The 15,148-nt window shown below is 40.8% G+C and overlaps 1 protein-coding gene across 4 annotated transcripts in view; it reads left to right on the forward strand.

The window, feature by feature from the left end:
* Nucleotides 1-13,249: 13,249 nt before the first annotated feature.
* The window catches only part of LOC133610735 (uncharacterized), a 63,935-nt gene continuing 62,036 nt past the window's right edge, over nt 13,250-15,148 (forward strand). For 3 of the 4 annotated variants that reach the window (XM_061967301.1, XM_061967299.1, XM_061967300.1), the window contains exon 1: nt 13,250-13,414. Coding sequence is in view for 2 of the 4 variants with exons in the window: in XM_061967299.1 (XP_061823283.1) it covers nt 13,301-13,414 (114 nt within the window). In the remaining 2 variants the exon portion in view is untranslated. Of the gene's footprint in view, nt 13,415-13,494; nt 13,589-15,148 lie in introns of those variants that run through there. The other variant, XM_061967305.1, reaches the window with a different exon arrangement.

Consider the following 15,148-nt stretch of genomic DNA (forward strand, 5'->3'; position numbering starts at 1 on the left):
GCTATTTTTGTATTGATGACCCACAGACGGGCAAAATAGACTTAATGTTTAACGTCCTTATCTTTAAAAGTGCGAAACTTCATATAGAGTCTGCCATTTTTAAATCCAATGTTTTCCTGTTTCTAGTATCGATAAAATCAATACTAGACCTTTTAAAACAAATTTGGTCCAAAGACATGCACCTGGGGATAGGTTGATTGGCAACACTAAATTGGCCCTAGTGTGTGAATGTGAGTGTGAATGTTGTCTGTCTATCTGTGTTGGCCCTGCGATGAGATGGCGACTTGTCCAGGGTGTACCCTGCCTTCCGCCCGAATGCAGCTGAGATAGGCTCCAGCGACCCCGAAAAGGGACAAGCGGTAGAAAATGGATGGATGGATGGATACCTATCATCCAGAAGGCAAATTTGCAAAGCACAGATCATTGTAGTAGGAATATAAAACTATATATCGATTAATCGTTACAACCCTATCAATTAAGCATCCTCACATTGGTGAGACTTTTACACAAAATGACAATAGTACGATAAAGCATCAGACATTTGGTTCAGCACTTAAAGCTTACTGAGACTGCTATCAACCAACAACAGCTGTTCAGGCAAAAGTGTAGATTACCTCTTGACTCAAGAGGAAACTATTATTCGATGTCAAAACAGCTTTGGCGAGAGCGATGTGGGATGACAATGCAGGACACTCATTGCTAACAAGACAGAATGATAAGTGACACCAAAGCTAAAGGCCATAGCTGCGACTGTTGACCAAGTTTTTGCAAAACATTACATGCTCGTGGTTTCAGCAGATGGAAACCCAGTTCTAACTTGGAGGAATTTCCCAGGATGTGACTAAGTTGCCATAGTAATTGTCATGTCTGTGTTGATCATGTTTTTGTTTGGCCATGTGCTGTTTGTTTTTTGGACGCTTTTTAGTTCCTGGTTTCACTCTCTTGTTTTGTCACCATAGCAACCATTAGTTTTCACCTGTCACGTCACACACCTGTTTCACGTTTTGAGTCACGCACCTGTTTTCACTAATCATATCACTATAATTTAAGCTTCGAGTTGCCAGGCTATCTTTCTGGCAACATCACTCTTTATGATCACTCTTCTTCATGCCATGTTCACAGTTCCATGCCAAGTAAGTTTTTGTTTCTTGTTCATAGTCTTTTGCCTTTGTGCAAGTCTTTTGTTTTCATTAGCCAAGGTTTTTACCTTCGCCCTTGTGTGCGCCTTTCGTTTGTTGTTTTTTGATAGTGTTTAATAAATCATGTGCTCACATTCCCATCTGCCCGAGCCAACTTTCCGTTGCCTTCCGGAAAAACAAAACCCAAGGACCAAGTCCTGACAGTAATGATGCTTGCATGATCCTCCAAGCTGCTGTGAGTACTGTATTCTACAGGAGAACACACTCAAGGCAACTATATTGAAACAAGTGTATAGGTGACTATATGGTTATACATTTTTTATGTTCTATAAAAATATTTAATTTATTAATACTAATCCTAATTCGCCGAAATTCTTTTGCCACGGTCATGTCCAATACCAATTATTCGCGATAAACGAGAGATGACTGTAATACCGATTTTTGCAGGATATCCTTCTAATTCCTCCTTTCTGTAAAGTAGATCAGTTGATAACTGGCCCTAAATAGCCCTGCAGCTAAATGAGATAAACCTCCGTTTGTGCATGGAAAAACAATGGAGGAGAAAGATCGGATAAAATTGAAGTAAAGGATGAATCAGGCTACAGGATGATAACGGATGACAGGGGGAGGACAGAGGAAAAACGGAAGCAAGTGCGGTGTGAATGATTGTGAAGTAATTGTTCGGTCAAAACACAAGGTTGCTGTCATGCTGCCTGGACACATACAGACACATACCCCCCATCAGGACAAGAGAGAAGTGGTCATTACAAGTCAATAGGCGGCCTCTCAGTCGTCATTCAAGAGGCACCAGAAGAAATTGGCTGCATTCAGCCTGAATACCATCTTTGTCGTGTTTGAGTTCAACAGGGATTATCAACTTCTATTGGCTTTGGTATAGAGATGTAATACGAAAAACCATATGGTTAATAAACTATGGTAAAAACTCCCGATGGTTGGTACCACTGCTTTAAATTAAAATCGTAAAACCATGATTGATAATCACACTTTGATAAACTCATGGACCAGTGGCACTTCTTCCTGGAGAAGAAAACCAGGGGTAGCTCACTTACCAGGTTACAAGAAAACAAGACATTAAAGCAGTGGTTCTTAACCTTGTTGGAGGTACAGAACCCCACCAGTTTCATATGCGCATTCACCGAACCCTTCTTTAGTGAAAAATACAATGTTTTTTTTTTTCAAATTCAAGAAAACATTATGTTTTTTTTACTGGTGCACAAAATGAACCGTGCATGAACATCACCTTGTTCAAAGAACAAAACCAACACAGTGCATGAACTCACAACAAATTACACACCTTACACACATTCACATGAATTGATTAACGTGGACCCCGACTTAAACAAGTTGAAAAACGTATTCGGGTGTTACCATTTAGTGGTCAATTGTACAGAATATGTACTGTATTGTGTAAACTGTACTGATTAATATAATGTATTCTCTTCCTTTGCAATCTGCTAGTAAAAGTTTCAATCAATCAATCAATCAAAAAACCTGCAAATCAGATGGAAAATTAGAAGGAACATTGTTTGGGGGTATCCATAATACGCTGATAGGGAGAAGTTTTTATTTACACGATAAGTCGGATGTGTCTTTACCTGCGTGGCGGAGGCTCCGCTGAACCCCTGATGCCGACTCACCGAACCCCTAGGGTTCGATCGAACCCAGGTTAAGAACCACTGCATTAAAGTATTTCGCTATTAAAAAAACAACTTAACCCATTTAAGAGATGAATAAACCTATTGCTATTTGAGCAACTAAAGTATAAAATATTTCATTGTGACATTAAACTTACGAGCTGTGTTTTCTTAGTACACAGTAGGATTATACGGTATACAATGGTGCCAGAACACTGCCAGTAAGATTTGGTATTGAAAAAAAAAAGACATTTTAGAAAAAGTTGTATTGGCACCGAACAAGTTTGGGCAACAAATAAATACAAACAATAAAAAATATAATATTTTTGGTGGATGTTTTCGATGCCAATATTCATATTTTTGTACACTTGTATTGTTTTTGTGTGTTTCAAAGGTTTTTATGATTGTTTTTCGTTTGAATACAAATATCGATTGTAACTATACCAAGTACAAGAGCCGTATCTCGTCGATACTACAATGATTACATCAATATTTTTTATCATCAGTAAATATTTTGTCCTTTTTCTTTTTATGTTTTTGTTTATAAACTCAGGAAATACATTCCTGGACAGAGAATCGTTTTAATCATGACCACTGTATGACCCTGCAACTTTTTGGTATTGAACAATACCTACATTTGTAATGTCACCCACAAATGTGTAAAATAGCCAAACAACAGAAGCATAAGTGCTTATCACATTTTAACAGAAGTGTAGATAAAACATGTTAAAAACGATATTAACAGTGAATGAAAAAGTAGATTCATTTTATACCACTTGTCCCTCCATAATTTTGACAAAATAATGCAAAGAGAAGTAACACAATATGTTACTGTATACGTCAGCTGCCAAATTAGGAGCTGCTTGCATACTAGTAAAAGAGAAGTTGCCACGTATGCTCACTATCTTATTTATATGTTTATTGTATCAAATGATTTTTTGTTAATACAAAGCCAATAATGCCATTTTTGTGGTATCAAAATACATTTTAGTACCGTTACTGGTACCAAAATATTGGTATCAGTTACCCTAGTCCAGAGTGATTGATCTTTTTGAGCACATTCAACAATACAATATTGACATTGATAACTGTGATAATTTTGGTCACAATACTTTGATATCAACTTTTCATCTCTTTACATCCTTACTTGGGGCTGCAAGTTCACTTTTTGTTCAAGTAACCTAGAAAACTTTCACTCCATAAGGCACAAGGTCAGCAAGATGATTTTGTGAAGGATGTGAAGGAAGAAGGTCTATTTGTTCCACAGAATTGATGTCCCCTGCTCTAAATGATAGGTTTGAATTTAAGAGCGAGGATGACACCACAGTGAGCAGCAGTTAGGAGGCAGCTGGATTGGTCAACGAAGCGATGAGCCTCATCATCAGCTAAAGAACAGACTTGAGTTCTATTCCATCAGTTCTTTTATTTTCATTCATTAGTGGAGTACTTTGGCATTCAATAAGTGTGTGAGGATTATTATAAGGCTTAAAACTAGATTATGCTTCTATGCATTTAGCTTGGTAGCTTTCTTCGTCGCGAACGGACAATGGCAATTAAAAAGACAGGAAGCTGATCGAATGGATTTGTTATGGCCAGGCAAATGGTGATCCAAAATCGGAGGAGAATGTTGACGCCAGGCTATGCAGGAGAGTTTGGAGGGGGAGGAGCGAGCTGGCGTCAGCCCACATTTCATGATTTTTTTTTTTGTACACAGCTAGACAGACAGCGTATTACAACTTTAGTTGTAATAACACGCATGATGTGCTGTGTGTACCATGATCAATATGAAGTGTGACTCACTCGATGTACAGTTGTTTTCCGGTTTATTTTGGATAAGTACTCCATTTATGTCAAAATAGCTTGTCTCCAAATTCCACATTTGCAGCTTTGAGTAACTTTCCCTTCACATCGGCTTCCGTCTGCTCCAACGTTTCACCCTCTTTTTCGTGCTCACTTCTAGGAGCAGCAGTTCATACTCTGTTCATTCAGCTTCAAAAAGATAAGGTTGTGATTCCTCCTTTGTCCAAAAATAGCCATCTTTGTTGTTTGCTAACAAGTCTGCCATGATTAGAACACACACATTATCCGGAAGTAGGAACACACATTGTTGCTGGAAGTCGGACGTGCGCTGCTATGGAAACGGAAATCAATGCACGGAAGATGATTAACATTTAAATTTGATTAAAATGATGAAAATACGGTATATTTTGTTATGAAGGTGTCTGTTACTACATTGTATATAGACTTGCCGTGTGTATATAAAACGTTGATGGAGGGCTTTGAAGTTGTCTTACTGAGCTTTAGCTACATCTTCCAAGCGTTTATCATCTTTAAAATCCTAATTAAAAAAAGACATGTGTGTTTTTGTCTATAATAATGATTGTGAATTCTAAAAAAAAGTGCATTTCCCCCTGAAGGTTTTCATAAGCTGTAAGCAATAAACAACATAATATCAAAAGAAGGTTCAAAATATCTCATGTTGGATGCCTTTTTAGCCAATATAGGTCAATACCCATTTGCTGCATTGTTAGAACCTTTTTTGTAGTGTGTTTTTAATGTTTAGAACACACCAAAAAAAGGACTTGTGTTTGTGTCTCACATAATGATTGTGAATGATGGGCAATATTCCCTCCAAAAAATCCAGTTCCCCTTTAAAATGCAGCGTTTCATCATGACTATATGGATAAAAGGCTTGGGGCAGCTGACCATTACACCTACAGTCCAGGACCTAAAAATAAATACAATTCCTCTTTGCAGCTGTAACACTTTCTAATTTATGGACCTTGCTTTGGGCAAGGACTGTTCCAGTCATGCTGAAACGGAAAAGTGTTTTTCAAACAGCATAGATTATGGAAGCATAAAGTTGTTCAAAATCTCAAAGTATGATTAAGATAAAGTACTTATTTAGGTTCAAAATTTCTGCCCATACAGTGTAGCTTTGGTACGTTTAAACAAGAAAACTGTTGTAAGCATTATGTCCCGCCCTCTTCTGGCTTTGAGTATGTAAACTATTTTGGGGTTCCGATAGTAAAAGTTCACTCATACTTTTCTAGCAGATATATTTCTCACATTTAACACACTTTTCTCACATTTAGCTCATTTTCATCACAATTAAATCTAAATTAAATGTTGAATCTAAATGTTAAATCTAAATCTAAATGTTAACTCTAACTGAATTTTAATTTAAACCTATATCTTGAATCTAAATCTTAAATGTTAAATCTCGACCTAAATGTTGAATCTAAATGCAAATGTTAAATTTAGATCTTAAATCTAAGTCTTAAATCTAAATTTTAAATCTCAATGCAAATGTTAAAATTAGATCTTAAATATAAGTCTTGAATCTAAATCTTAAATCTAAATGCAAATGTTAAATTTAGATCTTAAATCTAAGTCTTAAATCTAAATCTTAAATCTAAATGCAATTGTTAAATTTAGATCTTAAATCTAAGTCTTAAATCTAAATCTTAAATCTAAATGTGAGCGTTAAATGTTAAATCCAAATCTAAATGATGAAAGATAAATCTACATGTTAAATCCAAATTTTGAATCTAAACCTAACTGTTAAATCTAAATCTTAAATCTAAACTTTAATTCTAAATATGAGTGCTAAATATTAAATCTAAATCTAAATGTGAAATGTAATTATAACTGTTGAATCTAAACTGTGAGCGCTAAATATATTCAAACCTAAATGTTTAATCTAAATCTAAATTTTAAATCTAAATCTTAAGTCTTTACCTAAACCTATATATTAAATCTAAACCTATATCTTAAATCTAAATGTTAAATCTAAATCTAAATATTTAATCCAAATCTTAAATCTAAATGTTAAATCTTAACCTAAATGTTAAATCCAAATCTAAATCTTAATCTAAATCGAAATGTAAGCGCTAAATCTCTCCCCAGGTGTAAAGATGAATATTCATAGAATGTCAATATTACACCTGGACTGTGTGACAAGGAGTGGCACTTTCATGACTTCTGCGGTGCTTTTTTGTGAACTTATGGATCTGCCTCCAGGGAGACTTTTGGCCAAGGAGACCAGCTGCTGGGACTCTGCCACACCAGAGTCAGTTTGGAGAGACTGGAGGAGAAGTGGATGAAGAGACAGGGCTGCGGAGCTGGTGCTGAGTGCCGTGACGGACAAGCTTCACAGTGTCTTGGCTGAATGAGCAGGTATCGGACACCTTGGTCTCCTTAGACGCATCCTCGCTCATCCATGCGGACTGGACACTGGCCGAGGGTGGAGTCGACTCTCTTTGTTGCTATATTGGGTCTGCTCCTGTCTCTGGCCATGCTCCCCCGACCCCAGCGGACGATGGCGTGGAAATCCGCAGAGGCCACCACAGTGTACATGTTTTTTTTTGTTTTTGTTTTTGCTTTTGTAGCTGTATGTACAAGTGGCTGGTTGCATCAGCTCTGCTCTTTTAATGTCTTTAATGTCCTTTGTGTTCTTTGATGTTTCCCTCTTACACACATACTTGTGTGTGCTATGGCTATGAGTATTTTTTTTCTTGGCCTCAGTATGGACCCCCTTTCCAGGCTTAGACTGAATTTAGAATTTTTTTTTCCCTCACCCCCCCCAGCGTTAACCTGTTTCTCACCTTTTTTGTAAGGGGCGCCGGAAGTTGGCAGACCCGTCAGCAATCCTGTTTAGTCTCCCTGTAATGTTTGTCTAATCTTGAATGATATTGACCTGAAAATCTTAATTTCCCCTCGGGTATTAATAAAGTATTTTTGATTCTGATTCTGATCAATCTGAGGCCAGTCAGTCGCAAAGTCGAGCCCACAGCTCTGCCTCTCAGTGTACAACTGTTCTACAATTTTTCCTAATGCAGAAAAAGGAAACATGACAGATGCTTAATGACAATCTCATGTCAATAAAGTTACATAGTTCTAAAAATGTAAGCTCCAAACGTGTAAGTGTTTGTAATGTAATATAATGACCCCCTTAAATGTTTTTCTGCTGCCGGGTCTGATCGCAGAACTGTTTGCGTTTGACGTGAACATTGGATAAACAAAGTGCTAGTTGACGGGGCACTGACCCGCCTGACATTGATTCAATGCACAGCACCGTACGCTAGTAATACCACCAACGTGCGTCACAAAGTAGCAGTGGAGAACTTTCTACCGTGTTGAGTATTTGTATCTTGTGATCCCAGAACATGTTAACATCAGGCGTCAGCGGTGTCTGACAGAGCGAGTCATTTGATCTTTGAGCTTGTCAGCTGATTCCTACTGTGCGATGCAGTCAAACGCACAAGGCTGGAGAACGAGCCAGCAAGGGGAGTCGAGATTGTTTGTCAGCTGCTCTTTTACGCTCCTTGACGCCATCTCCTCAAAACCCAACAATGGCAGTCACATTTCTTAAAAAAACAACCTGATACTGTGTAGTCAGTGTGAAATGTAAGGCCTACCACCATTTCCCAACATTTATACCATGAAATGTGTGATTGCAACTCATGCAATTATCAAGAAGAGGTTGAACTGTAATTGGACTGTGAGTCATGGCAAAAGATGTTTTACAGGCAGAACCGATGAAACTTTAATGGAGGCGATTGTGTGCTGTGCAGTGATGTAGGAAAAAAGATGTCCTCAAGTGGCAAACTAAGCCACATTAGTAAAATTGGGAATGTGGATTTAAATAAAAAAGGTTCGGCCTCTGAGACTGTTTATACTTTCATTAGCATCAACTAACACTACAATAGAACCTCTAAGGCCATGTCTACACAAAGTCGTTTAACCCCTTAAACAAATAATTATTTAGCCTAAGCCCGGTTTCAGCCACACTAAACCAGTGTTTAAGGTCCCCCTCCTTGGACACATTTTTACACGGGTAAGTCAGCCGTGTAATTCTTGAATCTCCGGCACTTAGGTTTGTATGGACTTATTGATCGTTTACAAAGTGAGTTCGGAGAGGAAGTGACGCCAGAAAGACCACGCCCACAGCCAGTTTCATAATAAAGCGATTTCGTAACTCGGAGCTAACCACTGGAAATATGAAGGCGAGTCATCCAGACATGCTGTGTTTCTCCTTCTTCTACATGTACAGACGCATGTGGAAATCACACATGAATACCTTAAAAGAAAACGATTGCAGCTATTTCGGATACAACACTTCTCAAATGGCAAGAAAACTTTCCAATGTCCGGCCGGGTAAGCTGTATTTCTACTTAGCGGAAAAATGTGTCCATTTTTTCGAAGGAGAGACAACGAGAATGCGAGCTCCCGTGGATGTGATAAAAAAGGTAGCATGTGCTTTGTATTACCTGGCCGTCGAGGGAAGACTACAGAAAACGGCGAATGCTTTTGGACTGGCAAAGAAGACTGTGTCATTTATTTTCCGCCATGTATGTCGCGGACTCAACGTCTAGGTCCAGAGTATATAAAGAGTCACCAAAAAGGAATGGCCAATGAAGGTGAAGGCAAAAGAGTGAGGAGTGTCCTGACCAGATGTCTAGATCCATAGATTGATTGTTGTAAAATGTTCTTTGTCACATTGTTTACTTTCACATGTTTATTAAAGATTAGATTAATTTATGATGGCTCAGGTGTGATTCACTACAATAGGGCCCCACAGCACACTGGATTCCAGTTAATTTAAATACCACAACACTGGATATTGTTCAGATAAGTTACATTTTAATTTAAGAACTTGCACACAAAGCAACACTGGAGGTGACTATGACGTGTGTATTTTCCGCGGCTGCATACTAGGTTGCGTTGCGTCGGCGGACGGAGGGGGCGAAGGGGTCTTGAACGGTGGCATTGTTGTGTGTGGACACGGATAAGGTTAGGTGTGATTTACCCTGGATAACCTTAGTGTAAACGGGGCCTAAGGTCCAACACAATCCAGCATTGGTTAACCTCAGATTTGATTCAAAATAAAGCAATCCCATAGTATTCCATGCATTCATTTTGTCCTCATTAGGGTCACAGGTGAGCTGGAGCTTGTCCCAGCTGACTTCAGGCAAGAGCTGGGGTACACCTTGGATCGGTCGCCAGCCAATGGCAGGACACACACATGGACAAACAACCATTCATATTCACTATTTAGTGTTTCCAATTCACCTAAAATGCATATTTTGGGTATGTGGGAGGAAGTCGGAGTACCCAAGAAAAGCCACCCACGCACAAAGAGAACATGCAAACTCCGCACAGAGATGCCAACACTAACCACCGAGCAAGTATTGGAAATGAGTTGCCCAAAATCTAGCCCTGATGCTGGAATTCAAACAGTGTTTTTAGTAACATTGAAACATACTGGAAACATGATATTTTCTGTATCTGTAGCTTTAAGGCTAATGAGATGTGGCTCAAACAAATGCTATTGTGCACTTCATCCACTTTTTACATATTCAGTTTTTGCTAATAATTAGTTTTGCTTAAAAAAAGAGATTGTTGATTGACCACTGTGGGCAGGCGTGGCCGGCAGACAAACAGCGAAGCGGGGCACGCTGGGGCCGACTCCGAGATGGCGGCGAGGAGGCGTGGCCGGCGGACCAGCGGAAAGGCGGGGCGCGCCGGAACCGGAGCCGTAATGATTGTCAGGTGCGTGGGTCGACCGGCTGGGCACAATTGTGTAATCCTCCCTCAGTGTGTAAAAGGGCGGCAGCCGTGAACCAGGAGGCAAAGGGATCGAGTTGGAGAGCCAGCAGTGAATGCAGCGCGGAAGAGAGCGAGAGGCAGACGAAGGCGACGACGCCGCAGGCTGAAAAGCGTACCAAAGAGCGAGCAGGAAGGGGAGCTGAAAAGCGACACGAGACTGAGTATTTGTTGAAAAATAAAGCGAAGTCACAAACCTTCTCCAGTCATGTCTGGCCTTGGTGGTCCATGGAACCCGGACGACAGTGAGAGACTGTCTCAACCACCTTCTTGTCATTCCTCCAACGTCTTGATAGACATTACAATGCAAACTATCAATAATGTACAAAAATTTGCATAGATGCAGTGGATGAATAGTATCTAGCATCATTACTAAAACAAGAAACAGTTTACCCTTACCATTATTTTTTGGAAATTTTCACCACTTATCCACAATCCTTATTTGAGACGAGAACACACGTCTTTCCTATTCATGTGTGTTCTAAATATTGAAAAACTGCTAGTATGAGGCAGCTAACAATGTGTGTAATTGGGACTATTCTACCTATAAATCCCTCTAAAACACATTCAAAAACCATCAACAAAGCTCCATTTTGATCAAAATAGTGACATTGTTATTGTAAGAGCTAACACAGAGGAACTACTTTTCTGGCTTGGGAACACATTGCCTTGCTCACACTGCTCCTCCAACGACTAGCAATTAGCCAGCTACTAGCTTGAGCTGGCGACCCGTCATAAAATAAAATAGAAGAAGTAGCTTGAGCTGCTGCTGCTGCTGCTGCTGTATCGCCTTTGAGTTTGTAAAAAATGAAATGTTGTTGCATTAGCTCGTTGTGGTGCAGGATAAAAAGAGCAATAATGTGCAGATATACTGTAAATAAATAGATTACTGAACAGATAAATATATTGCACTTTTTGATATGCATCGAGGATGTATGTTTATGGGGAGGCTTGGCCGGCAGACCGACAGCGAGGCAGGGCACGCCGGGATCGACGCCGTAAACAATATCAGGGCAGCAGCAGAGAACGACGGGGCAGAAAGAGTTGGAGAGTCCGCAGCACATGCAGCGCGCAAGAGACGGAGAGCCAGAGGAAGACACAGACGCGGCAAACTGAAAAGGGAACCGAAGAGTGAGCAAGAAGAGGAAGGAGCTGAAAAGCGACCCGACCAGAGACTGCGTATTTATTGAAAAATAAAGAAAGTCAAACCTGCTCGACGTAATGTCAATCCTTGGTGGTCCATGGAACCCGCACGACAGCAACAGACTGTCACAATGTTATGTTGTCTTTATATTCCAGCGAGTTAATCCGTTTTTGGGGGGGAATTGAGGGAATTATTTTGATGCGTTCAAGAGTCTGATGGCCTGAGGGAAGAAGCTGTTACAGAACCTGGAGGTTCTGCTACGGAGGCTGCGGAACCCCTTTCTAGAGTCCAGCAGTGAAAACAGTCCTTGGTGATGTGGGAGGAATCTCTACAGATTTTCTGAGCCCTGGTCAGGCAGCGGCTTTTTGCGATTTCCTGGATAGGAGGAAGAGGAGTCCTTATGATCTTTTCCGCTGTCCTCAACACTCTCTGCAGAGACTTCCAGTCTGAGGCACTGCAGGCTCCAGTCCAGACAGAGATGCAGTTGGTCAGTAGGCTTTCTATAGTGCCTCTGTAGAATATGTTGAGAATGGGGGAAGGGAGCTGTGCTCTTTTCATCCGACGTAGAAATTGCATGTGCTGCTGAGCTCTTTTTTACAAGAGCTGCGGTGTGTAGGGACCAGATCATATTGTCAGTTATCTGCACCCCCAGGAACTTAGTGCTGCTTACCATCTCCACTGCTGTGCCGTTGACGAAGAGTGGAGTGTGGCTGGACTGGTGCCTCCTTAAGTCGACAATGATCTCCTTGGTCTTGTCGACGTTCAGGACCAGGTTGTTTGTTCTGCACCAGTCAACCAGATGTTTAACCTCCTCCCTGTAGTCCATGTCGTTGTTGTCACGGATGAGACCCACTACTGTTGTGTCGTCTGCATACTTCACAATGTGGTTAGTAGTGGACCTGGTACAGCAGTCATGGGTCATCAACGTGAACAGCAGTGGAATCAGGACGCAGCCCTGGGGGGAGCCGGTGCTCAGGGAGATGACACTGGAGGTGTTGTTGCCCATTCTCACAGATTGGGGTCTGTCTGTGAGGAAGTCAAGCAGCCAGTTGCAAAAGGGGGTACTGAATCCAAAGAGCGCCAGTTTGCTCACCAGGTGCTGCGGGATGATGGTGTTGAACGCTGAGCTGAAGTCCAGAAACAACATCCGCACAAGAGTGTCCTTTCCTTCCAGATGTTCTAACCTCAGGTGGAGTGCAGAGGAGATGGCGTCCTCTCTGGAGCGGTTAGGGCGATAAGCAAACTGGTATGGGTCGAATGTGGGGGGAAGTCTGGAGACAATGTGTTCCTTTACCAGCCTCTTGAAGCACTTAATTATGATGGGGGTGAGTGCCACAGGGCGATTATCATTGAGGGAGGAGATTGTGGGTTTTTTAGGCACTGGAATATAACCTATTACAATTTAATGTATTCACTATAATTTAAGTAATACATGTAGGTCAGTGGTTCTGGATGTTGCGGGTCAACAGAGAAGACCTCGCTGGCCCTGACAATGCACCACTGAGTAATCGTAGCAGCACAATGAGGTAGCAGGAGCTCAGTCTATAAGGGCTGATTAGGAGGCTCCCTGTCCTGCTTTGTGACATCATGCAGTCCTGCTTTGTGACATCATGCAGTCCTGCTTTGTGACATCATGGACCACTGTGCTTCAAAAGCCAAAGTGTTGTGCGACTTAATTATTTTTTTTCTAAAAAGTTTGGTAATTTCCCAAACTGTACGATGTATCTAGCTGAAATTAAAGCAGGAGTTTAGGTATGAGAGAGAAGGGAGGAGAGAATGGAAGCACATTCATTCGCCCGACAAGATTCAAAGCGGCTGCCATCACAGAATACGTCAAAACAGATCCGTCTCATGTGCGTCAAATGAAGGTCAGTTTAATCTGTTTCTCTGCAGAGACCTCTTGGTCCTTGATCTGACACAGGCGAGCGATGGCGTAGGAAAAGGCGAGGTTGGGAGGGATAGGGCGATGAAACGATCATTGACGGGAAACATGAAGGTTGATGCCATCCCGAGCAGACTGAATAGATATTACTGTCAAACAGGTGCGTCTCATGAATGTGTAATGGCTGGTTGCTTTAGCGTAGCTGCATATGTGAAAAGATGCCTTTCACTTTGCAAACATGAGGGTCTGATGGTATTTGACACAGACCTTGATGTAATTCTCTTATGAATAAAGTCAGCACTATTGTCGCTATCACCAGGGGTGTCCAAACTTTTAGACTTGGGGGCCACATTGGCCCAAAAAAATTTGGCCGGTGGCCAAAAGCAGACTGCATGTAAAGTAACTATGTATATGCATATGTATATGACTATGTATAGTCAAGGTTTCTGTGGTTTATCCGTTATACAGTGCTCAATACTGGGGTAGAGTGGAATATACGTTAGGTAAGGAAAAAATACAGAGGCTATATCATCCTTACAAGCCTGTTTGAAGGTTTCCCTGCTCGTCAAGGGATTTTATTACTCCATGCATGCTCTTGGTGGCAATAAATGTATTGTTTTTTTGGTTAATACTTTTTTTTACTAATCAGCCTGACCTAAGCCCAAGGTTTATTTATTAAATTAATAATAATATTTGTGATTGCCTGCACTGCGGGCCGTCCTCCAGCTTTTATATTATGGGGTCCATCATGTACCACTCCTACTAGCAACTACAGTGGTCATGGCCAAATGAAGCTTCTTGAAGCAATGAAGCTTTCTAGTCCATTTCATCCATCCATTTTCTACCGCTTATTCCCTTCGGGGTCGCGGGGGGCGCTGGAGCCTATCTCAGCTACAATCGGGCGGAAGGCGGGGTACACCCTGGACAAGTCGCCACCTCATCGCAGGGCCAACACAGATAGACAGACAACATTCACACTCACATTCACACACTAGGGCCAATTTAGTGTTGCCAATCAACCTATCCCCAGGTGCATGTCTTTGGATTGAACCTGGGATTGAACCCCAGACTACTCAGCACCTTCGTATTGTGAGGCAGACGCACTAACCCCTCTTCCACCGTGCTGCCCCGCTTTCTAGTCCAATTTGCAAAATACATTTAACGAACACGTCTCTGCCAAAAAATCGAAATAAACTAAACTCAAAATTAAGCATCTGAAATGGCCTTCCCAAAGTCCAGACTTAAATCCTATTAATGTCTGTGAATATTCTCATTCATCAATCGTTGTATTCTCAGGGCATTGAATTGACCGCAACTAATGGTAGAAAATGGATGGATGAATGGACTGGTCAGGTTATCAAAGAAGACGCTTCGCCCCACCTTTGAGTAGGCTTTATTAGTTCATGTCTAAAAACTAGATAGTACAGTTCTTGTCTGACCTGAGACTAGATACTAAAGCCAAAGGAGGCTTTATCAGTTCATGCTAAAAGACTAAAGGTGGGAATCTTTGTGCATCTCACGATTTGATTATGATTACAATTCAGGGGCTCCAATTTGATTATTAATTGATGATTTATTTATCTATAATTATTGTATTGCATATTATTATTATATTGTATAGTGTCAATATATCGTATATCTATTATTATATATTCTAAATATAATATTTTAAATTATTGATATGTATAAAAGGCTCCTTTTTTGGCTAGTAACGTATGCA

Source organism: Nerophis lumbriciformis, linkage group LG11, assembly GCF_033978685.3.
Source record: "Nerophis lumbriciformis linkage group LG11, RoL_Nlum_v2.1, whole genome shotgun sequence".
Taxonomy (NCBI): Eukaryota; Metazoa; Chordata; class Actinopteri; order Syngnathiformes; family Syngnathidae; genus Nerophis; species Nerophis lumbriciformis.